Source organism: Dryobates pubescens, chromosome 10, assembly GCF_014839835.1.
Source record: "Dryobates pubescens isolate bDryPub1 chromosome 10, bDryPub1.pri, whole genome shotgun sequence".
In the NCBI taxonomy this organism is placed as follows: Eukaryota; Metazoa; Chordata; class Aves; order Piciformes; family Picidae; genus Dryobates; species Dryobates pubescens.
This window is the reverse complement of record NC_071621.1, coordinates 926,448-951,330: the sequence shown is the minus strand read 5'-3', so window position 1 is coordinate 951,330 and position 24,883 is coordinate 926,448. Positions and strand designations below refer to the sequence as shown.

The following is a 24,883-nucleotide window of genomic DNA, read 5'->3' as shown; positions in this document are numbered from 1 at the left end:
AGACCTTTAGGTAAAATTGTTTATGCCAATAAGTTACAAGCAGATGGTTATGATCTGAAGGTGATCAAAATAGAGAAACTTAATTATGATCCAGTTAAGGTGGTTCTGAAATATCTGGAAATTTCAACACAAATCAATGGTGACAAAAAGAAAATGGGGAATTGTTATGAATGTCCTGGTGATTCTGTGATTTGTGTTAAAGGTAGAGAACTCAGAGTGCACTGGGACTGAGGGTCAGGAGCTTGCAGGAGCCTGTTTTGAGGACAAAGGGGGAGCTGCATATTGTACAGACTTAACCAGAGACAGTGTATTTGGCTAATTGGAGACACCAAGGCTCAGGAGAAGAACTGAGAATTTGTTTTCTTTAGATAAGAAGCCTGGACGACTGAGCATGTGTGCAAGTGGATGCTTTGACCCCTACCACATCGAATGTAGGGAGAAGGGATTTGATCACCTATTCTGAAGACTCATCATATGCCTGCCTTCTATTTAGCATAAGCTTGTTTATGTAGATGATGTAACTATATAAGATGAAGAAAGCTATTGTAAAGCTGCTGTGGGGCGCAGTTCTGTACCCTCGCATGCCCAACCAGTTGCTTGGCTTTTATTGCCTTTTATTACCTTTTTAAGATCTTTCAGTGCCAATAAAACTGTTACCAAAAACTTTTACCAGGAGTCATCTACAACACTGCCTCTACTTAAATTCAGAAGTGACAACATCTGCAGAGAGGCATATTAAGACTTCCAGAGTCAGTAACTCAGAATTATTGTTTATATTTAAGTAGTGTTTTGGTGTTTGTTTTTTGTTTTGTTTTCCCAGATTGACTGTCTTTTCAGAAGCACCTCATTCTCTATTTTAAAAATGTTTTTTAAATAAAATATTTATTGCATATAATATGTCCTGATCTTCATTTTAAAGCTAAAATTATAAATTTGATAAAACACTAAGTAGCTAAATACAGAGAACATTTATACATTTTAAAGTGGACCTTTAAAGGAGAAAGAGCTGCTCCATCTTTATAAATACAAGGTGTGACATCAATTTCTAATGAACTGAAGGCATCAGTCACTGAACCAAAGTCACCTTCAAGTACAAGAATCACCAAGAATTCAATGCATTCAGTGAAACATTCTAGCTCTGGTATGTTGGCAAAAATGACAAGAACTCATAGCTGATGCAGGAGACAACTAGAAAAAGCATCCCGTTCAAGTTACTCCTATACTCAAATGCAGTTGTTTTCTTTTGACTTTGCAATGCTGTCTCCACTTCCAATCAATGACCCTTCAAACAAAGGTCAACACTTCTTCACATACTTCTCAGAAGGAGCTGAGCTACTTTCCACACAGTTTCTGAAAAAATTGAACATAGACCTCCAGTCTGAAAGGTTAAATATTTATAAGGTTCTGGGGGACCAAAAATAAGTAACTGGTAATACGTTCCTTTATCTAACACCAACAACACAAGGACATTAAAAAGACTTTTTTTTGTTACGGTGCAGTCAGCAAGGTCATGGATTTTTGTGGCAGCTAAGTACAGAATGAAACAGTAATTACAGATTTCAAGACATATTGTGTATAAACATATTTTTAGAATCTGAAAACACGTCATAGAATATTTGGACCTCAGAAGGATGTATACAGTAATACTGTGAACATCAGTAATAAAAATAATTCAATTTCTGCTGCATGAATTCACATCTGCTTTCAAACAACTATAGTAACTGGGGGCTTTTAATCTTATTTCTCATCCCCACAGATTTTCTGGGGGGAATTCTGTAACTTCATGAACATTTAATTACTATTTTTTAAGTATTAAGAAATCAACTTAAAAAAACCCACAACCTTATAAAACCATTGTTTGCTTTTAAATACACATTTGTGGGTATTAACATTTAAGCACTGCAACTAGAAATTCTGAACTTGCATTTCAGGTAGTTAAAGCAAGGTGAAAAGTACACTAAGTTACATGAATCCGAGTTCACTACCTGCTAATGCAATTCAACTTCTTTCCAATAGATGCTTTTGTTTGGTTTTTTTCCTCAGAGAATCAGGTTATTATAGCATTCCAATAAATGTATAAATAAGATCTTTAGAAACTTAACAATAAGTTCTTTCAAGAAAATAAATTTATTCAACTTTAGCAGAGGAAGAAAACAAATACAACCATTTCTTACACCCTTCTTTACAAGGTAATTTTACACTTAGTTATCAGCCTTCTGTTACAAATTTCAACTAGTATTTCACATTTTAGAAGGCAAGGTTAAAAAAAATATACATATCAAAGAGAACAAACGTTTTATTTCTTGTGGCTAGTGCTAAGTGTTTAAGTGCATATTTATTAGGTCAGCAATACTGCAAGCACCCAATTAGCATGCATGACTATTACATGAAAATGAACAATACAGGTTTATAATTTTTATGGTACAATTTTGATTTGTCTCTCAACACTAAAAATTACTTTTTCAAGTTTCTGTACCTACTGTTGTACGTGAGCTTTTTCCAAATCCCACATTCAGGTCCTCAGCTGAAGCAAAAAGGATGTAAGCTTGAACCTCACCAAAACAAGACAACTACCAGGCAAGCACAATTCCCATTCTGACATGTTTACACAGGTCTTTGGAGTAGGGCAGATACTTTCTCAGCAGAAGCAGATGCAATTCCATTTATTTTCCCAAACAAGAACTGAGACAACAGTCACTGAGATTTTGCAGCATGCCTATAGCTGTGTTTTGACAGCCATCAGGTTTCATTAATTTTCTGCATACCATCTATTCAAACCAATTTTCTTTCAGTAAAAAACGTACAGCATCATCAAATCCATTTTGGTAAAATGATTCCATTTTCTCCTGGTTTGGTGGGAAGAGAGCTTGATTAAGTCTCACTAGGTTGGCCAGAGACAGCTGCAACAGAGCAAGAAGCAATAAATTAGTTTATCAAAGCAACTTCTCTGGACTGGATTGTGCTGCTGATCTGTCAGTTGTTTTGTGTAGCATATGTGAAAACAAAAGACCAGTAGGCTATGTCTACACAAGCAAATTAACCATGTTCAGGTACACTGCTGTGTCACACGCGTGCCAACACAGACTGTCACAAATGCACAGCCTTCAAAACAGACTGCCTGTAAAACTGTCATAAACCTTTTTTTTTTTTTTGATAAACATTCTGCTTGGCTAGAAAGATGATGCTTAAAGCAAGCCTAGATTATTTACATTTAATATCCTGTGATAACTTACACAAAACTGAGCATCAATGCCTTTCAACTGTTCTTGCTTTACATTTTTCTTCTCATGTTGCAGAAAATGTTTACCCTCCATTTGCAAACCACAAAATGGCAAAAACATTACATATGCATGCATTTAATAAGCACAGCTTATTAACTTATTAACTTAACTGCACAACTATCTTTTCCTCTTCTGAAGTGTGATCGTTTGAGGCTGTGCCTTTAAGAACAAACAGTGCTGGGACACTCTGGCTGAATGTTTTCGGTACTAGAACAAAAACATTCTGATATTCTAAACGAATTTCATTGGTGGATGGATAAAATGCAACTTTAAATTGTAAAGCAGTTGGAATTTTTTTTTCTCAGTTCAGTTTGGTTTGGGAGTTGGGGGAGTTTGGGTTTCAGCCTGTTATCCCTGCCTGTTTCTCTGTGAACTGCTGGAGTTGGCCTTCAGATAAGCAAAAACTAATCCTGCATGGGCTTTTGAAAGCTTTATAACGATTCTTTTCCTTAATAACTTGCCTTTCTTTCTCTCTAACCCCTTTTTGGGAAAAAAGGGAGGTAGGGGGGGAGAGAGGGGGTTACAGGGAGGGGATCCCTCCTGGGGGAGGGATTTTTGTTGTGTTATTTCTCTTTGCTGTATATTTCTGTGTATATATTGTAAATACCTGTATATATTGTGTTATATATAACCTGCTTTCCATATATGCCTGTAAATATATAGCTTTGCTGCTTCAACTGGGTTAGCTGTGGTTTCTTACTCTATGGAGGAGGGAGAGCTAAGCCCTCTCTCAACCTACCACATGAAGTCATTTCATAAACAAGCAACTTACCATTATATCTTGTTTTGCAAGCTTAAGATAGAGGTCCACACGTCCCTTATCTTGTGGACAGATATCTAATCGACCACTGAAAGGAGAAACTGTCACAGTTCTTCCAACAGGCAAGATAGGAAGGCCATTGGTAAGGCCACCATCAACCCACTTCTACTGGAAAATATAAATATTTTCAAAGTAACTTTAGTACTGTGATCCTAACTAAATACTTTATCATTTCTGCTCCTGCCTCCCCCACAACACCCCAACAAAACATAGAACTTTTCTTCTCAGTATAGCATGACTAAACTTGAGTATAAAACAAAAACGAATGTATACCTAGGGTGTTTAATAAATGTTCATTTGACATAATCACTAAAACACACACATAATATATTTATCAAGCTACTGATAAGACTTGTTAGTTAACAACAAAATCCCCCACCCCCCATTTTTTCTCAGATACATGAAAAAATAAAATATTACACATGAACCATACCAGATCATGTATACTCCTCTAATATGTTACTTTGATTCAAATGCCCATCTACAAGAAGGATCTGAGGAACTACAGGCTTGTCAGCCTGACCCTGGTACCAGGGAAGATCATAGGGCAGATTATCTTGGGTGTGTTCACATGGCAAGTGCAGGACAACTAGGGGATCAGGTCTAGCCATCACGGGTTCATGAGGGACAAGTCCTGTTTGACCAACCCAAATCTGCTTCTGTGACTAGGTGACCTGACTAGGTGGATGAGGGAAAGCCTATGGATGTTTTATACCTAGACTTTAGTAAAGCACTTGAAACAGCTTCCCACAGCATTCTATTGGACAAGCCAGTGGCTTAGGTGCTGGGTAACAAAATGGCTGGACGGCTGAGCCCAGACAGGTGTGGTAAACAGTCTTAAATCTAGTTGGCAGTCACAAATGGTGTTCCCCAGGGCTCGGTACAGGGGCTGGTCCTGTTTAACACTTTTATCAATGATCTAAATGAGGGGATCGAGTACACCCTCAGTAAGTTTACAGACCACACAAAATTACTGAAGTTTTCAATATGCAGGGAGATAGGGAGGAGCACTAACAGAACCCTCACCTTGGACTTACGGAGGGCAAACATCATCTTACTTGGAAAGGTCCCTGGGTAGCAGCCCTTACAAACAAAGGGGTCCAGGATGGTTGAAGGCACAGGAATTGGCAGTTCCCGTGTGCCAAAAGATGAGCCGGTGGGGAAGGCAACCGGCCTGGATGAGCAAGCAGCTCCTGAAAGAATTGAGGGGAAAAAAAGAGGCTGTATCGCCTTTGGAAGGAGGGGAAGGCTTCTAGAGGTATGTTCAAGGAAGTGGTTAGATTATGTAGGAATAAAATTACAGAGGCAAAGGCCCAGTTAGAACTTAAGCTGGCCGCCTCTGTGAAAGATAAAAAGCATTTTTATAAATATATTAATGCTAAAAAGAGAGGCAGAACCTCCACTCCTTATTGGACCTGGAGGGGAATACTGTAACTAAAGATGAGGAAAAGGCTGAGGTCCTGAATACCTTCTTTGCCTCAATTTTCAACGGTAAAGCAGGAGGAGTTCAGGACAAGAGGCCTCCTGAGCTGGGTGATGGGGTCAGGGAGCAGTGTATTGCCCTGGAAATCCACGAGGAATTAGTTCGGGACTTGCTGAGCCCCTTGGACACTCACAAATCCATGGGAGCAGATGGGATCCATCCTAGGGTGCTGAGAGAGCTGGCAGATGAGCTGGCCAAGCCGCTCTCCATCATTTTCCATCAGTCCTGGCTCACCAGAGGTCCCAGATGACTGGAAACTGGCCAATGTGATGCCTATCCACAAGAAGGGTCGGATGGAGGAACCTGGAAACTGCAAGCCTGTCAGCCTGACCTCAGTGCCAGGGAAAATTATGGAGCAGATTATCTTGGTGGCAATAACTGCGCACCTGAAGGATGGCCAAGGGCTCAGGCCCAGCCAACATGGATTTAGGAAGGGCAGGTCCTGCCTCTCCAACCTGGTCTCCTTCTACGATCAGGTGACCCACCTAGTGGTTGGGGGGAAGGCTGTGGCTGTAGTCTACCTGGACTTCAGCAAGGCCTTTGACACCATCCCCCGCAGTAAACTGCTGGCCAAGCTGTCAGCTCGTGGGTTGGACAGCAACACTCTGCACTGGGTTAGGAACTGGCTGGAGGGCCGAGTCCAGAGAGTGCTGGTGAACAGTGCCACATCCAGCTGGTGGCCAGTCACTAGTGGTGTGCCCCAGGGATCAGTGCTGGGCCCCATCCTCTTTAATATCTTCATTGATGATCTGGATGAGGGGATTGAGTCAGTCATCAGCAAATTTGCAGATGACACCAAGTTGGGAGCAGATGTTGATCTGTTAGAGGGTAGGAGAGCTCTGCAGAGGGACCTCAACCAACTGGACAGATGGGCGGAGTCCAACGTGATGACATTTAATAAATCCAAGTGCCAGGTGCTGCACTTCGACCACAGCAACCCCATGCAGAGCTACAGGCTGGGGTCAGAGTGGCTGGAGAGCTGCCAAACAGAAAGGGACCTGGGGGTGCTGATTGAACCAGCCAGCTGAACACAAGCCAGCAGTGTGCCCAGGTGGCCAAGAGGGCCAATGGCATCCTGGCCTGCATCAAGAATAGTGTGGCCAGCAAGAGCAGGGAAGTCATTGTGCCCCTGTACTCTGCATTGGTTAGGCCACACCTTGAGTCCTGTGTCCAGTTCTGGGCCCCTCAGTTTAAGAATGACATTGAGACACTTGAATGTGTCCAGAGAAGGGCAATGAGGCTGGGGAGAGGCCTTGAGCACAAGCCCTACAAGGAGAGGCTGAGGGAGCTGGGATTGTTTAGCCTGGAGAAGAGGAGGCTCAAGGGTGACCTCATTGCTGTCTCCAACTACCTGAAGGGTGGTTGCAGGCAGTAGGGGGTGGGTCTCTTCTCCCAGCAGCAGAACAAGAGGACACAGTCTCAAGCTGTGCCAGGGGAAGTTTAGGCTCCAGTTGAGGAGAAAGTTCTTCACTGAGAGAATTGTTAGCCATTGGAATGGGCTGCCCAGGGAGGTGGTGGAGTCACCATCGCTGGAAGCGTTCAAGATGGGACTGGACGTCGCACTTGGTGCCATGGTTTAGTCATGAGGTCTGTGGTGATGGGTTGGACTTGACGATCTTTGAGGTCTCTTCCAACCTTGGTGATTCTGTGAAGTCAGTGTTGGTCTGCTTGAGGCTAGGAAGGTTCTACAGAGTGATCTAGATAAGTTGGTCATTTGCATGGGGTTAAATGAGGACAAGTGCTGGCTCCTGAATTTGGGTCACAAAAACCCCATACAATGGTACAGGCTTGGGGCAGAGTGGCTGGAAAGCTGCCTGGCAGAAAAGGGCCTGGGGTGTTGGTTGACATGCAGCTGAACATAAGCTAGCAATGTGCTCAGGAGTCCAGGAAGGCAAAGAGCATCCTAGCCTCTATCAGAAATGGAGTGGCCACCAGAAGGAAGAGATCACACCCCTCTATTCAGCACTAGCGAGATTGCACCTCAAGTACTATGTCCAGTTTTGGGCACCGCAGTATAAGAAAGACTTCAAGGTGCTGCAGAGGGTGCAGAGAAATGTGATGAACCCAAAATAGCAATAGCTGGAATGAAGAAAAAGGTGGGAAAAATGCAGCACTATAGCACATGAGAGGGAGCAGACATCAAGGATGCCACAGGAGTACAGGAAAGAATGGAAAAGAAAACCCAAATGCAACCAAGTAAGTTCTTGCAGAGTCCCACGTATTTCTTGGTTCTAAAGGCAGTCTAGGGGCACAAGCCTGATCTTTATAGGCACCACAGCCAAATTATCTTTCAGTATAAGCAGGGACAGTTGTGATATCTGTTGCCAATATATCTCAACTGTAAGAACTACAGTGACACAAACTACAGCATCATCATCATATAAAGTCAACCCAATCATCTGCAGATCTTTATCTGGCTTAAAGATTAACTTTGCCATACATTCAGAAGATAGTAAAGTGACTCAAGGGTAATTTCACATGAAGCAAGGTTTGCCTTATGTTATTAGAAGCCTAGTCCAAAGGCATTTTACATCCCCAACCCAGATAATAAACTAGCCCAATCTGTTGGAAGGCCATTAAGGGACTACCAATTATCAGATGTTATCTTACCTTTCCTTTTCCTTCAGATTATTTTTAATTATTTGCTCCCTGAAACCAGTGTAAATGCAGACAGAACATTATTCTGTCACAGTAAAACTTTCAGGAGATCCTAATAAGATGACCTCACAGAGGCAGATCAGTATCCAATCCATCTCACTGACTTCAGTGCTTACCATGTTGGGTTCATGAGGTTACATGGCCATGTACCCTGCTCTGCACTGTATGGTTTGGGGTACAAATTACTCACCCACAAATCCTCATTCTCACTATTCCAAACCAAATACTATGGGAAGGCAGATCCTAAAGTTTTTGTTCTCACCCTTCTCTAAGTGCTTTAGCCTAAAAAACAGAAATCACACATTTAAAAGCAGGGACATCAACTAGATCAGGCTGCCCAGAGCCCTGTCAAGCCTCAACTTGAGTATTTCCACAGATGGGGTCCCAACCAGCTCCCTGAACAAGCTCCTCCAGTGTTCCACTACCCTCATGGCAATGAACCTGTTCCTAACATCCAATCCAAGTCCACTCTCCTCCAGTTTGAAGCCATTGCCCCTTGTCCTATCACTGCATGCCTTTGTAAACAGTCTCTCTCCATCCTTCCTGTAGGCCCCCTTCAGGTACTGGGAGGCTGCTATTGGGTATCTCTGGAGCCTTCTCTTCTCCAGGCTGAACAGCCCCAGCTCCCTCAGCCTATCCTCATAGCAGAGGTGTTCCAACACACTGATCATTTTCATGGCCCTCCTCTGGACCCACTCCATCAGGTCCATGTCCTTCCTGCACTGAGGACTCCAGACCTGTACACAGTACTCCAGGTCAGGTCTCAACAGAGCAAAGCGGCAGAATCACCTCTCTGGATCTGCTGGCAATGCATCTTTGGATGCAGCCCAGGATGTGATTTGCCTTCTGGGCTGCAAGCACACACTGCCTGCTCATCTCCAGCTTCCTGTCCATCAGCACCCCCAAATTCTTTTCCACAAGGCCACTTTCTATCACCTCATCCCCCAGTCTGTATTGATAGTGAGGATTGTCCTGGTCCAGGTGCAGAAGTCTGCATTTGCTCTTGTTGAACCTCATGAGGTTCACCTGGGCCCACCTCTCCAGCTTGTCCAGAACCCTCTTGATGACATCCTGTCCCTCTGGTGTATTGACAGTACCAGACATCTTGAGCTTGCTGTCATCTGCAAACTTGCTGATGGTGCATTCAATCTCACTGTCTATGCCATTAATAAAAATATTAAACAGCACAGGTTGCAGTATGGATCCCTGAGAAACATCACTTGTCACTGCTCCCCCTCTGGACTTCAAGCCATTGAGCACTACCCATACAGCAAATTCCTTATTCACCCATCAAATCCATATCATGCCAGTCTCAGCACTCAAAACTGTGGAAACAACACATGAACAAGCTCACATCATCCTTTGTGGTATTCATCTATGGTATCTACAGAAACAATAATTATTCTATAAAATACAGCGCTGCAATTGCTTTTCCTTAAGATTGAGTAATGACATTACAAATGAAGAATGCTCTTACACATACACACAAAAATTAGTAGTTAAACTTAATCAAAAATTATGAAAATTACCTCTCCTTTATATTCCACTGGCTTAATTCCTGCATACAGTGGTACAAAACTACTTGCTAGCAGGACCTAGAGAAAACAAAGCAGAAAGAATAGAGAACAAAACTGAAGAAAAGTGAATGAAGTCATTTTGAACCATATATATTTATCTACATTAAATAATACAGCAGTAAGCAGTCAATATATTAGTTTTACAGAAAACCACTGTCGTCTCAAAATGTCTTCTTATTTTGGTATGTCAAAATTTGATTAGAACTATTCACAGTATCACAGTATCAGCAAGGGATTTGTGTTTTTTTATGACTGGTCAAGAGACAACTCTCAAAGCAAAATAACACAAATGAACTCATTGATTAACGTGATTCAAAAGAGTACAAACTTAAGTCTTACACAATGTGAAGCAAATATGTGATTTTGCAGAAACTAAATATGCATATGCTGAACATGCAAAAACATGCAACATAAAGTATCATCAAAGAAGCTACCCAATCATTCTGTTGGCATATTTATATCATCTTTACTCTTCTAATAAATCATATTTTCTAAGAAGTCAAAATTTCCAAAGTACTATAGAGTCTGAAAATTTATATTTATCAGTATCGATACTTTACATTTAACACATTTAACAACTTACTATTTGCTCTTTCACAGCATAAGAGTTTGTTTTAATTTTTTTTTTTGCATCAAGACATCTCTTCTGTCACATATAGATGTGCACACACACGTGCCTTTCCATCCCCTCATAGCAACATTTGTGAGAGTATGTATCTCTATACTTACATATCCACCTATATATAGAAGTGCCATCAGTACACAGCATTTCAAAGAGAAGGGGTAGATGTGTGGATAAAGTGCAACCTTTATTAAATTTTCACATAGCTAAATGTGATAAATATGCATGCACATGCTTGCATGGCAGCATGAGAGACAAATCTGAGGACCAGAAGTAGGTCACAGACTGGAGTATATACACTCTTGACCGGGTGCAAAAAAAATTCCCACAAATCATAGAGAATATAGAAGAACATGTGTGAGGGTTGTTTTTTATTTATCCAGTGGAACTGCATTTATTTTTGCAAAAAATTAAGATACTTTCAGTATTAAACATCTCTCCTCCCCTAATGAGTCTTACGTAAAACTCTGTATGAAGTCTTTAATTCTTGCCATTTGTCTTCCAGTGATGTAAAGGACCAGAGCTCTCAGCTCAGATAAAAATGCTTTCTCCTATTATTCTCCAAATGTGAAATTGTAGCTATTTCTCTACCAGACAGGCCTTTACTTCTCAAAGTTGTTAGAGAAGGTCCCCCTTGAAACCCCTGCTCTTCAGATTTTCAAAAGTGACATTCTCCAGGGGTTTCAAGGTCCCAGTATCAGCTTGTTGCCCTGTCCAAGTCCCTTTCTCCTCTCTCCTTCAACTCCATCTGAGTAATTTTGGTCCTTCTAACTAAAACAAATGAACATAAAAGTTTTAACAAAGGAAGAGACAAAACCACATGACCACTGCAAAGTGTGAACTCTTTTCAAGAAAGCAGTTGGTCTTTCTTATAGAATCACTTAGGTCTCAATAGTGAGGTGAGGAAGGACAAGTTTGAAGTACATTTTCAGTATTTCCCTACCACTGACAGACCACTGTGGACACCTATTCACTATTCCCACCTTCTGAAAATAAATACAGCAGTGTTCTGTGCCCTGCTCACTCACAAACACACAAATTAGGCCTCTCTTCCCCCAGCGTCTAGTTTAAGAACTGCAGGTCTAGGAATGTGATGATTGCCTGCACATATTTCAAAAGGCTATTTCAAAAGCAGAAGATTATTAACTGTCTTTCCACAACCACTGGGAACAGTAAGAGGGGGGGAAAAAAAAAAGGAAAAAAAAAAAGGCAAGCTTAAAATCGTAGCAACATATACTCAGTTTAAGCACTGTGAACAGCTTTGGAAGTGTAAGTCTTGCTAACCTTAATTGAAACTAACTGTACATGGAAGTTGAAAGATTTCTGACAGAGAACACAAAAGTTTGCTGTTATAAAAAACACTGCTTGCCCAGCTGTACCTTTGGGCATGCTTTGGGATGAGTAGGTTGTGTCTAGACAAAAAATTAATTTTAACTTAACAAGCTTTATCTTCCATGGTCCCAGAGCAACCATCCATCAACAGTCTGACATACACATGCATACTTGAAGGTGTGCACCAAAACACATGAGATGAACTGAAAGAACAAGTAATATGAATGTATTCCAGTGAGCAATTATTAGGAATTTTATTCCTATTATTCCAACTCATTCTACTGTCATCATTTGGAAACAAGTCAGTGAAACAACAGCTGAAATGTGAACCAAATTGCTCTCCAGTTAGAAGATTTCACTACAAAAAACACAAGCCCACAAAATAGTAAACTACAGACTTCTCACTGCTGGCTACTATAGCTGGAAATAGCAGTGTGAAATTTGAGCTATCTTGGCGTGATTAAGTCCTATAAATCCTGAGGACTGACTGACCATGTAGAATATAACAGGGTGAAGATTTAAAAAAAAAAAAAAGGTACTGTAAAGGCTAACACCAAATGCATACTTTGAGATTTTGTTAACCAGTGTGATTTTTTTTAAGTTTAAATGTCAATTTATAAAGAACCTCCTATTTACACTGAGCATCCACAAGGACACAAAAGAGGGAATTCTCTCTTCCTCTAATTCCTCCTTTATTCGGCCGTATCTTACAATGTCCTGCACTAAAATATAATCAATTACTAGAAAGAACCTTTTCTTTACATGCATATGAATTCCTCCTACCGCTTCCTATCATCTTATATACATAATATTGATACAAACTTGAACAGTAGCATTCAAAAAATATGGGCAGTAAAGGCTATGCTTTCCAGTGATGGTTAAAATACAGTTTATATGGTGCTTAACATTACATTCTATCTCTTCCCCACTAAAAGACCTGTAAAAAACAACAACCCAACACTTTTTAATTCCTTTACTTTCTTTTGTGATCAAACAATTTAAATAGTGTCTCTGAAGTAAAGGATTGTAATGGGTTGGGGCAAGCCCCCTCCCCACTATGTGCAGAAATAACGACTCAGACAAACTGATTGCAAAAGTAGTGGAGAGTTTAAATAGAGAACAGCAAGCGTGTACAAAAAGGAAACATAGTGACAAGAAAGAAACCAAAGTAAACCCAGAAAGACCCCAACCCCACCTGAGGGTGCACCCAAAACCCCCAGGGCTCCTCCTTCCCCCCCTTACTATTAGGCTGGTCTCAGCTGGCCAGATCTGAGACTGCCCATCCCCCCGTGGCCTTGGGCCCAATCAGATTTCTCCCCCAGTTACCAAGTCTCGGAGAGGGAAGGAAAGAGGAAGTGCCAGACCCCACCACAAAATTTATAGTGGTGCAAGGGATTATGGTAGAAATACATAACTTCCTGTGCCCACCCACTGGGCTGGACTTCTGGACACAGGCAACACCCCTGTAGCAGAGGGCACCCAGCCCAAACTACAAGCATGCAGTATGACTCTGAATTGTTACAGAATTTGGAGATTCTCTATTTTATTATCTTCTACTGTTGCGACTAGCTACCTTGTTATTTTTAAATGTACATTATCTACAAGGTACCATTTAAAAACAGATTAACACATGCAAAACAAGTTTTAGCAAAACCTGTGAAATTGCATGATCGAATTCTGCTTCAGTTATGTTATGGTTGTAGCACCACTGAAAGTATAAGCAATTACTTGAGTAAAACAGTTTTATTTATTGTACAGCTAGGAACACACTCCTAAGCCTTGAAGAAACTCAAGCACTTTCATTTAAAGCAACAATATTTAACTCCATTACCTTAATGAGGTCCTCCCTGGAGGCAAAATTTGAAACCAAGTGATTTTCCCCAGTTTTGGTGTTAGTGACTGACACATACAAACGGTTCTCAGCTATCTCATGAGCATTTGAAGGAAGAATATACTCTATGCCTTCCCTAGAGTAAAGAAAATGCAAGACATTATTCACCATCTTTATTCAGAAAACCTTGAAAATATGCTAGGGGTAAAAGAGTGTTGAGCACACCACAACAGAGAAGAGACATGCATACTCTGCATTTTCATTTAGAGATCTTCACATGAAAATTATCTTATAGTTATATCAAGATAGGTACCTAAGTGTTTTCATAAAATCATAACCAGGCGTTACAGCACCGAAGTCCAATTTTCTAACTTCCTCTGCAAATCCATAGGCAAACTGCTTACTTTTCTGGAAATTAAAAATATTCACCATGTAAGACATTTTAATTACAGTAAGCATGTTCAACTATGGTATCTAAAACATACTAGTGGTTTAAGTTTTAATCATGAAAGAGCTAACAGTAATCAACAGAGAGCGGTAAGACTAGATTCATTTTCCCATATGTGCTTGGTTTGTAATGTTATACGCACATCAAAATGTGGAATCCTTTAGAAGAACTAATTTGTACGAAAACAAGGCCTATAATATAAAAAATGAAAATTAATCATAATAAACCCTCACATGAATGCTACTTTATCAAGTTAAAGGCTATTATTCTATATATTACCACTGCTAACCAGTTCTACTACAAGAACAATAATTTGTATTCTAAGTGTAAAGCCACCTTTTATTTTAAACTATTTCAGTGCTAAAACCACACACAACTACATAAATATTAGAAAAATTACAATTATTACAATTTCTTCCCACAAATGCAAAAGAACATGCTGCTAATGAACACAATACTATTAAAGTATTTAATGAATGGAATACTATGATAGATGACACAGGAAGATAAGACATTGTAGAAAGCCAGGCAATAGAATCCACTGCACAGATAACCTCTTTTACATAAGCTGAAATATCCAGTGTTGATAACTGCAGAAAAATAGTTTGAAGTGTGAGCCATAAGAACTCCAAGAGGAAAGGAATCAGTAGCATCTCTATTTAGCAAACAGATTCTGAAATAATGAATTACGGTTCTGAATGCTTAAGACTCGTTATTCAGTAATTATACTCCTGTTTTTATCATTTTATGCAGACTTCTCTACTGATTTTAGGGACTTTGGCAAAAAAATTCAGTCTTCTCTGTCTTTCTGAAAGTAGTACTCGATCAATATATTATACCCATGTTCACCTATAAACCCGTAATTAGAGAGCAAAAGACCTGTTTATAAATAGGCTGGGGTTCCTAGCTAGTAGGGTCCAGAATTTAATGGAAAGCAACGCCAGGAAAGAGTGGAGTAAGGATTAGTATGAGATCAGGAGCAAGATGACTGAAGAAGTAGTTTACCTTCCCAACATCACAACAACAAGTTAAGTGAAGTAAAGTTCTTGCATTTGCTTTATTTATATTGTTTTCAAATGAATGCAACACACACACACAAAAGTTCATTACAGGGTCCATACCTCTTAAAGCAACAATCACTGGAAAGATTTGCCTTAACTGATTTCACATAGGTTACCTTTGCCCTACCAGGTACTTGCCAGTTCCAAGCCAATTCAAATAAAAGTACTGATATGCACCAAGCCTTGAATTCATACTACATTAGGCAGCTAGGCTTCTGTAGTCAATCTGCTGGTAAACGGCACTTTTCTCTCTAGAGAGGAAACCCACAAAACCCTTTGTAGAAGCACCTCGTAACTACTATCTTTATTTCTAACATGTTTTAAGAAAGTGATGGAGAGCCAAGAGTAACAGAGATAGATGAACTCAGGTGAATGACAGAAAAGTACTGTCCATATTACAAATATTAGACCAGAGCGACTCTCTTTTTTTTTCTGTCAAAGGAGACAACTTCTTACAGCTATAATATTTTTTATAGTTTTAGTGCTAGAAGTTTTCAAATATGTATCTCAATTTTAAATTGTGACTGAGGACATGTTTAGAAGTTGTAATTGCTTGTAATGAGTTAAGCTAATTTCATATAAAACTGATCGAGGTGCTTTTGAAATAAATACTTATAGCTAAGTCTATAAACAGCCTCCATAGAATTCCCAAGTCACATGCCTTTTCAACAATGACAGATCTATGATAGAAAAACATCTGCAAACTGTCATATTTGAACAGCAACATAGTAATTATAAATCCTCAATGTTACAATCTTTTCCAGACAAGAAAAGGTTGTATTAGAACTTTTGACACTAGGAGATGGAGGAAGTCCCAATTATAGGTTGTGTAACATAGCTATCTCTTGGGGAAAAGGATAATAAAATACCACAAAATTAGCTTATGAGAGAGTGATATTTATGAATATAAAATGCTTCATGTTGGAAATGTAATAAAGGTAATAATACAATTATCCTGACATAAAAAAATAATTTTATTTAGTACACAAAACCACCTTTACTTATGGAGAATTAGGAAGAGTTAGTCCACTGGGGAAAAAACCAAACAAACACAACTCTCAATTTTCCATTAAAAAAAAAAAAGGTAACACAATGACTAAAAAGTAAACAAACATAAAAAGTCTGCAAGAAAAGACAAAAAATCCTCAGTGTAATATAGGCTTCTTTTCCACAAACAAAAATTAAAAGCTGTTCTAATATTTTTCCTTAGAAAGGTCTTTTTAAATTGGATTAGGCTGGAAATGTATGTTCATGCCCAGAGACTACAATAAGAAAAATTTCCTTGGGAAAAGGCTAGTTGCCTTGTTTACCATAAAGGATTGCGTTATACTGAGCAAACTTGAAACTGAACTACTAGTCAGATGCCCAAGAAAACGAGTAACACATGAAGAGAATACAAGTAAGGTTCTCTTCACAACAGAGAACTTGCCTAATATCAAGTCACCTGCAGGGGTGGGGTGGTGGTGGAACAGAGCAAGGAAAGAATTTACTGCTGAAAGCAACAGAGGTACAACTATGTGCAAGCTAAGTTCCTATCCCAACAGAAATCAACAGGAAGAAAGGTCAGTGTCAAATTGTGGCATTGTCTGGGAATATTATTTGAATCAAATGCAGCAGAGCTGTAATATGCAAGGCCCAGAGAAAGTTACCTTGATGCTCACTGAAACCTTAGCATACATAAATTTTTACCAGCCTTCTCCCTTCCACTAATACCATTTATTGTAATTCAAGGCATTAATGAAATATTAATATTTTGGCAAGGCCTTGTCCTTTACATACATTAAGGCAAAGTCACTACAGGCACTAGATGTGGACAAAGGAGTCTTAATCAATGCAGGAATGCAAACAAAAAAATAAAGAGCAGGTAACGCTCTCCCACAGAACTTGTAATAGGGCAGTCATTGCACATCACTTTGCTGTCTTTAGATGGCACCATGACCATGGCAAGAAAAGAGTCGCATCTCTGAAGGAAACACACCCAAACACATGTGCAGCATGTCAGCACAGAATGCCATGAGCATTAATCTTCCAAGGCACACAGTGCCGCTACTTCTGTTAAGTTGTGGACTATACTGAGCCTAAAGGAGGTGCACAAGCCACTCCTTGCATTGTCTGATGACGCACTACAAGGAAGGAAAACAATTGAGCCAGACACAAAAGGATAAAACACTGGTGCTATGCGATTTCTTAACAAAGCCTACCTCTAGCCAACAAAACAGTGATTAACTTTGTAGTATATAGCAAATAAGTGCATACACATTTTGGTATTTTAAAGTATATCTGACTGCACACAACTCAATTCACATACATTAAATTTATGTTTACATAGCTTAAAATATAAACGCCATATGACAAACTTTTGTGATAAAGAGATACTTGTTTCAGACATTTTTGGCCATGTGCACAGCTTTTGATTATGAAAATACATACAAGTCCTTTTACAAGGAGCACGAAGAAAAACAAGAATCAAAATACTTTACAAAGCTTAATATTAGATGATTGAATCAAACATATCCTTTGAAAATGATCATGTTGTATACCTACGAATTTATTAATTTACCTCTATATTTTCTGGTACAGTTAATAAGACACTGGCAGCCAGTGATCCCGCAGAAGCTCCTGCAAAAGCTTTCACAACTTTCAGTAACTTCTTACCATGCTTGCAAAAAGCAGCTGCTGCCCCCAAGTGGTAAATACCCAGAAAACCACAAGCTGCAAATGACAGATTGATGCGTTTCATTTTTGCTGTGGGAACAAAGTTTCAGAGTCAGAAAACGATCAATTAATTCTATCTTAGAATATACATGTAGTATATAGTGTATTCTGTGCCAAAAGAATATATCTACATAACAAAAGGCATCTTACTTGAGAGCAGTAAAAAAACCCTTTTGATTACTAAATACATCAAACAAGTAACAGTTTATCTTCTTGAAAACTGGTAACAACTCTGAAATACTCCTTCGCATAAACATCTTTTTCAAATCAATCAATAAATACATACCTATATACAATGCAACTACACACTTTCATCTGTCTAAGAAATACAAAAGAAAAGTAGATACTCAAAAAGTGAGAAAGCAATGCTCTGGAAAAAGGAACAGCCAGCCACTAGAGTGAAAATCAAATTGCAACACTGCTGGTTACTCTGTCATCATATTCCCCTTAAAACACACAACCCAGAACCCAATATAATTCCCTAGGAAAGGAATTTGTTTACTAGACCTTTAGAGCTCATTTCCTTACTAGTATATTAGTAATCATTAATAGACACATTCTTATTTAAAAAAAAAAAATAAATCACTATTTAGAAAAGCATAAAACTCATTGTTGCCACTATTAAAATAAAAAGGAGTTAAAAGTCAAGTAGTAAAATACAAAGCACTATGTATGAAAACACACACACACGCTGAAGGTAGCAAGGGCAGAATCTGTTATGTTTTGGTTAGTTTCAAACAAGAAGCCTAAGTTCAGACTGCTATGGGTGGTTTAAAAAAAAAAAAAAAGGCGCCCGTATATTATATTAGCTCTTCTGCATATTACCAACATTATGAGAGCAAGATATTCCACATAGGATATTGTAGAAATATGCAAAATATTGTACAGATTGTCATAATATTTAATTAAAAATAAACTCCTAGTGTATCTGGATACATCTCAATATAAACAGGACTGAAAAATATTTTGGTACACTCAGGAATATACTTGGCTCATTATTTCCAAAGGAAACATATCATCAGCAATGATCTATATACACTGTGGTACCAGTTCTGAGAAGCAAATGTGAACAGCAACAGATTTTGGTTTAAGTTGCCTTTTCACCTCAGGAAAGGGAAGAACAGGAAAGAGGATGAGAAACAGCTGTCAAAGCCACTAGTTAAAAAACCATGCTAAATTCAACTACGTTACCCATAATGTTATGAAAACCAGACCACAAACAAGTCTAACCAGGTTTATAACATAAGAGAGTGTGCATCTCAGTGCCAGGGCATACTGTTTGGTGCACTGATCAGGCTGCTAAAACACTATACTATCATGAGGTAGCTTAATAACTGCATTTTATCCTCCTCACAGTGGGATCCCTTGCACACAGAAACAAAGAATCTTTTAACAAAAAAAACCCAAACAAAACAAACAAACAAAAAAAATCCCACTATACTGCAGAGAAGATAAAGAATTACTCAAGGTTTTACAGAAAAACAACAAACACAACTCTACTTTGAAGATTCCCCTCCCCCCCCCAGTACAGTGGAAAAAGCTTAAGACTTTGAGGTATGATACCATGATGTGCTTCCTTTCAGGGTAGTTAAACTCTTGGGACTTCAACCAACTGCTGCAGCTTCTTCCATGCCTTCTACAAACTAGGTGCAAAGATGCATTCACATCACAGACCATTTTGACAAAAAGATAAAGCTGGCTAAGTCGACTGTATTGTTAAGTAAGAAGAAAAACAAGTGTGGAAGAATTAACTTCCATTTTTGTCCAAAGGAGATTTCAGGCTCAAAACACAACTAATATTAAAAAATACACGAAATAACAACCATGTTTCCATAGTTGATTGGTCAGAAAATAAACCATAGTAAGAGTTCACAAATCCCAAGAATTATGTGTAAGGGTCCTAGGAAATGTAATTAACAAACATAAGTACAAGATTATAAGTTTATGTAAATAAAAGCAAACATATGCATGTCTATGTAAAGGTATAAACACATTTCCTAAACCTTCTACTAGGCTCATCTACAAAACATTCTAACATCTCTCCCTGCTGAAAAACACATAGATGTTCACCAATAAAAAAGCAAAACAAAACCAACAATAAAATAAAAAGGGCAAAATCCAAAACCCCACAAAAAAGCAAACAAAAGCCCACACTAAAACAACCCTTAAGTATGTAAAGCATGGTTACAGCAAGGAATTTTAGTTGGTTTTGGTTTTTTAAAGAAAAAAAAAAAAAGTGTTGTGATGGGTTGAGGCAGACCCCTCCCCACCACGGGCAAAAGTAGTAACTCAGACAAAGGGATTGCAAAAGTGATGGAAAGTTGAAATGGAAAGTAGTGAATGTTTACAGAGAGCCAGAAGCACAGTGACAAAAGAAATCCCAAAGCAGACCCAGAAACATCCCATCTCCACCTGAGGGTACACCCAAGACCCCCAGGGCTCCTTCTTCCCTCCTTTCCCCGCCCCCCCCCCCCCCCCCCCCCCCCCCCCCCCCCCCCCGCTAGACTAGTCTCAGCTGGCCAGATCTGAGAATGCCCATCCCCCCAGCCACCGGGTGACAGTGAGGGGAGAAAGAGGAAGCACTGGATCTTAGAGTGGCACAGGGAATTATGGTACAAAATACCTGGTTTCCTGTGTCCACCTACTGGGCTGGACTTTTGGACACAGGAAGCAGCCCTCATATGAACACAGCAGAGGGCACCCAGCCCAAACTGCTACAAGTGTGTAAGACAATCACACTTCATTGTATAAACAAATTGCTGATATACCTTCTCTTACTTTAGAGTACAAGAGAAGATTATGTGAACTAAAGAGATTATTTGAATCTCAAATCAAAAACTGCTGAAAATACACTTGACTAGAGTCAGAATATCCATGCCTTGTCTTACAAGGCTTAAAGAGAAATTTGTATTTTCTTACGTGAGACAGAACAGAATTAACCAGATTGGAAAAGACCTTTGAGATCGAGTCCAACCTATCACCCAACACTATCTTATCAACTAAAGCATGGCACCAAGTGATGGCAACTCCACTCCCCCAACCTGGCCCATTCAAATGGCCAGTAACTCTTTCTGTGAAGAACTTTTTCCCAACATCCAGCCTAAACCTCCCCTAATTATCAGTTGTGAGTAACTTTTCTCTTGAGTGTCTGGATACATGCAATTCACTCTTTGATGAGAGTTAATTTCTTAACATTTAGATCCTATACTGCCCTTCCTCCTCCTTCATTTCCCAGCCCAAGAGACAAGAGAGATTAGTGAACAAGTATTGACATCAATTTCTTGACTGACACAAGGTTCCATGAGAGACAAACATACAAAAAGAACACTAAGATTTCAAGTAAAGGAATACTATTAAAGAGTGCTACTAGTCTCATACTTTGTTATGCATAGACTGATAGTAAATTTTTTTTTTTTTCAAACAGAAGTACTTTATCTACTGAATTTGTATGGCATGCAATAAAACACTCATTTACAAATTCTCAAAGATAATTTCAAATCAGAAGTAGCAACAGCATGGCTGTGTTACCAAGGCATGACATTTTTATTAATTAGGATCAGTTCCCAGGTCTACATTATATATTTGTCACATCTACCTGCAGGGAGGTTCCATACATTGAATTGACGGCATCTTACAACAAATTTGCACTTATCCTGCAAAGACGATACAAATTAATAAGAAACATGGTTCTATAAGGAACTATCTGCTTGACAGATGTAGTTAAGCAACATGTTTTCATCTTGCAAAAGAGTCTCTGAATAAGAGGGAAAGATAAGAGAACATTCATTAGATGAATGTCCAATAAAATCAGAAAAAGCAAGAAATAGGAAGCCATGATATTCACTCCTATAAGAATACAATTTTTCCCATTACTTTTGATTCTTGCAAATATGTCATGGCAACACTTGATTTGCAAGTTAGCATTGTGTATTTCAGATACATTATGATTCAAAAATGTCTTTAGCTTTGATGATCCAGTAGATCACTGCTCTTTTGATGAAAAAGAATAGTAGACATATAACCCCCAAGAGAACATACTGAGAAATTTAATTATGTCTACAGTATGACTAATCCCTGCCAATTTCTTACAGAGTACCAGAAGTCAGAACACAGACACATCTGCACATAGACCATTTTTTTCATCTACCTGTGCAAACAGCAGAAATCTTGCTGTGTGAAAAGCAAGGTATGAAACACCTGTTCCACAGGACATCGTAACAAATATTCTTAGAGGGTTTGACATAAAGATATTCCCTATTAACTCAAAGTTACCACACTGGCACATCTTAACAACAACAAAACAACAACAACAAAAAAATCAGTGAACCTGAAAAGATACACAAGTACATTTTAGCTTGACAGTGCACTGTAGAGACGTGATGCAAATAGGAAATACAAAATGGTTTTACCCCTGCTTTTCAGAAATATTGTTATCTTACTTTATTGGCATAAAGACTTTAACTGGCTAAGGGGATAGGTATGCTTCTGTTGTCGACAAGGAGAAAAAAACAGAAGCATAAGATTACTACAAGAAGGAAGTAGGAGAATGTTGGGGCTGTTCAATCTCATTACTTTACAAATAATGCAGGAACATTCAGGAATAAATCTAAACCTAAGAGTTCTATTTAAATGATTCTCTCATCTGAAAAAAAAAAAACAAAACCATAAACCGACAGCTTACTGGTGATTAAAAAAATATATGGAGGGGGCATTTCTGTTTACTCAGCAGTATCACACCCATTTCTAATGCAAACCTACAAGGCAATATATGCCAAGAGGCAGGCCTGTAGAGCAGTATAATAAAGGTTTTTCAGGACAGGTACTGTCTTCCTAATTGTCATGCACAAGACATAGCACAGCAGTTTCTCATGCTGCTGTTTCCTAAGCAATATAATTATGTAAACGGTGTACCATAAATCTCTATGTCTATACCAGTCATAGCCACCTCCCTGTCATCCCATATGTAAATAAAAGCTGAATCAACTACAAAACCTTTACAAACAAAAATTAAATACACATAGAATGTAGATGACCAAGTAACCTGAAGCACAAGAGCTAAAATGTATGATGCATAACAGTACATTTGAGGATTAGTCATTGGCTAGGAATGACAAAAGAAGCAAAGTTATGAGCTTTTTAGCCAGGCAGCATTGCAAAAATGAAGGTCACAATTGTAACTATTAATTTATCTGAATCAGAAATCACCACTCACACGGGAATGTTTAATTGTATCTCACATGTATAACAGAAAAAAAACCCTGTTCACTAGCATCAATGACCATTCATAGCCTTCAGTGGAAACTGAAGGAATTGAATCTCCTGGTGAAAAACAGGCTTGCAAAGCCCAACAACCCATCCAACATACTCTAGTCTACTTAAGAGTCACTACAGTTGCTAGCAAGAGAAGGTGGAAACTAAGTTTTGCATCTATCCAGCCACATGGAATAAGCACTGTAAGAATTCGATGAAGTGGAAGAAAAAAAACCCTTTCAAAGTAATACAAAACAATCAGTACACTCTCCAATCTCCTAAGTGTCTTAATAGCCGAGTTACACAACTTTCTCAAACTAAAAATTATGTATAACCTCCTTAAAACTGAAAAATTAAGAAAAACCTACATCACATTATATAATACTTCCACATTAGAAGTTTAGACCGTCTTGACCCTTAACAGAAGATCTCTAGAGAGGACAGGGATGGCTGACTTCAAGAAGAGAGTAGCAAAAGGTTCAGTACCTTCTAATGAATGTTGGCTTCCATCACATACTTCACTGGGACTTTTTCCAGCACTTGCTTTAGTTTCCTCTGCACTAGTAGCCATTCTTGTATCTACTACTGATTGTTTATCATTTAACTTGGAAACCTACAATCACATAGTCAAACATTATTATTAAAAGGAGAAACAACAGACAGATATAAGGTGAACATAATTCATCTTTTAACAAATTAATAGTCAATTTAAAATAGTTGCAAAGCCATTCAGATTAATTTCTCAAATGCTTATCCCCCAAAATAGTCCTTAACTATCTGAAAACAATGTTCCACTATATATACATGCCAACATTTTGATTTTTAAAATAAACTTCAATAGACATCTAGGAAACATTGGTATTTGGAACTATCAATGTCCTTCCTACATTTTTTGTTTGTTTATATCTACAGGTTTTTTTATAAACAAACTCTTATGTTTCTATCCTCCCTTACCAATCCAATAAAAATTGACATTTTTCCCCTAACACAGAGGTATTAGACACAAGTTTATTCTGAAAAACTAGTTCTTCTGCACCTTGTTGCTGCCTGCCCCCTTACCTTGATATCCCAACAATAAATTAATAAATAAGGCTACAAGATCAAAAGCTCTGTAGATTTGAAAAAGAAATTGTATTATCATTGTATTGATGTACATTGCTTACAGTTAGAGCACCATAAAGACACTTACCTGGAATTCAACTCTGTTATGTGGCACTATGGTGGTACAGCTGTTTAGAATTCCAATCCAGAACTGCTGAGTTTTTGGAAATATGTAGCTACATAGTCTGCCTTTCTTCAAGTGAAGCAACTGCATTTGAACACTACAAAGACTTTTAGCAGTCCACATTTTCTTAAAAGTGACCTTTGGATCCAGATTATGTGGCAACCAAATGGATACTTTCAGAAGCTGTTTTACCATGGAATTGCAAAGGAAGTATCAACAGCCAAGCTTGGCCGCCACAGCAGTATGCAGTGGAAACATTCTCTCTTCTAAACTCAACCTGTTTTAAAACATAAAGGGAGAAGAAAGAAGCGGGGGGGGGAGAAAAGAAAAAAAGAGCAGCTGAAAGGTAGTTGTACATCAAGGCCCTGATACTGTAATAAGGCCCTCTTCACAAACTTTTGACAGACACATTAACAACTGATTGACTCAACAATGAAAACAGTCCTAAGCAAAACTTGTGTTCAGCCCTTACTCTCCTCCTCACCAGCCTCCATCTGGCACTGTGTTGTTCATCACTAACTATAAAGTCAACCATTTCAGGAAGAGGAAGGACTGAAATTGTAGGGAACAAGTGAACAAA

At 38.8% G+C, this 24,883-nt stretch overlaps 1 protein-coding gene across 3 annotated transcripts; it reads right to left on the bottom strand.

The window, feature by feature from the left end:
* Window positions 1-2,173: 2,173 nt before the first annotated feature.
* Window positions 2,174-24,570, bottom strand: PNPLA4 (patatin like phospholipase domain containing 4). 3 transcript variants are annotated; one of them, XM_009898405.2, is made up of 8 exons: window positions 24,268-24,570; window positions 23,565-23,691; window positions 17,674-17,858; window positions 13,918-14,012; window positions 13,605-13,740; window positions 9,772-9,837; window positions 4,054-4,206; window positions 2,174-2,900 (listed from the first exon to the last, which is right to left on the bottom strand). In XM_009898405.2, exons 1-8 carry the CDS (start codon window positions 24,496-24,498, stop codon window positions 2,769-2,771), a joined length of 1,125 nt encoding a protein of 374 aa, XP_009896707.2. In that variant the 5' UTR covers window positions 24,499-24,570; the 3' UTR covers window positions 2,174-2,768. The 3 variants fall into 3 exon arrangements, with proteins under 3 accessions (XP_009896707.2, XP_054020617.1, XP_054020615.1); XM_054164642.1 differs by lacking the exon at window positions 24,268-24,570 and having other exon boundaries at window positions 17,769-17,858; window positions 23,565-23,582; XM_054164640.1 differs by lacking the exons at window positions 23,565-23,691; window positions 24,268-24,570 and adding an exon at window positions 21,424-21,462.
* Window positions 24,571-24,883: the final 313 nt, after the last annotated feature.

What these genes read in the sequence shown, in the direction of transcription:
- PNPLA4 (XM_009898405.2), bottom strand. Translation starts at nt 24,498, where the DNA reads ATGGTAAAACAGCTTCTGAAAGTATCCATTTGGTTGCCACATAATCTG. An exon ending in CTGTACCAGAAAATATAGAG is followed by an intron (nt 14,013 to 17,673) that starts GTAAATTAATAA and finishes TTTAATTTCCAG; the next exon opens with AAAAGTAAGCAGTTTGCCTA. An exon ending in CCAGGGAGGACCTCATTAAG is followed by an intron (nt 9,838 to 13,604) that starts GTAATGGAGTTA and finishes TGTTTTCTCTAG; the next exon opens with GTCCTGCTAGCAAGTAGTTT.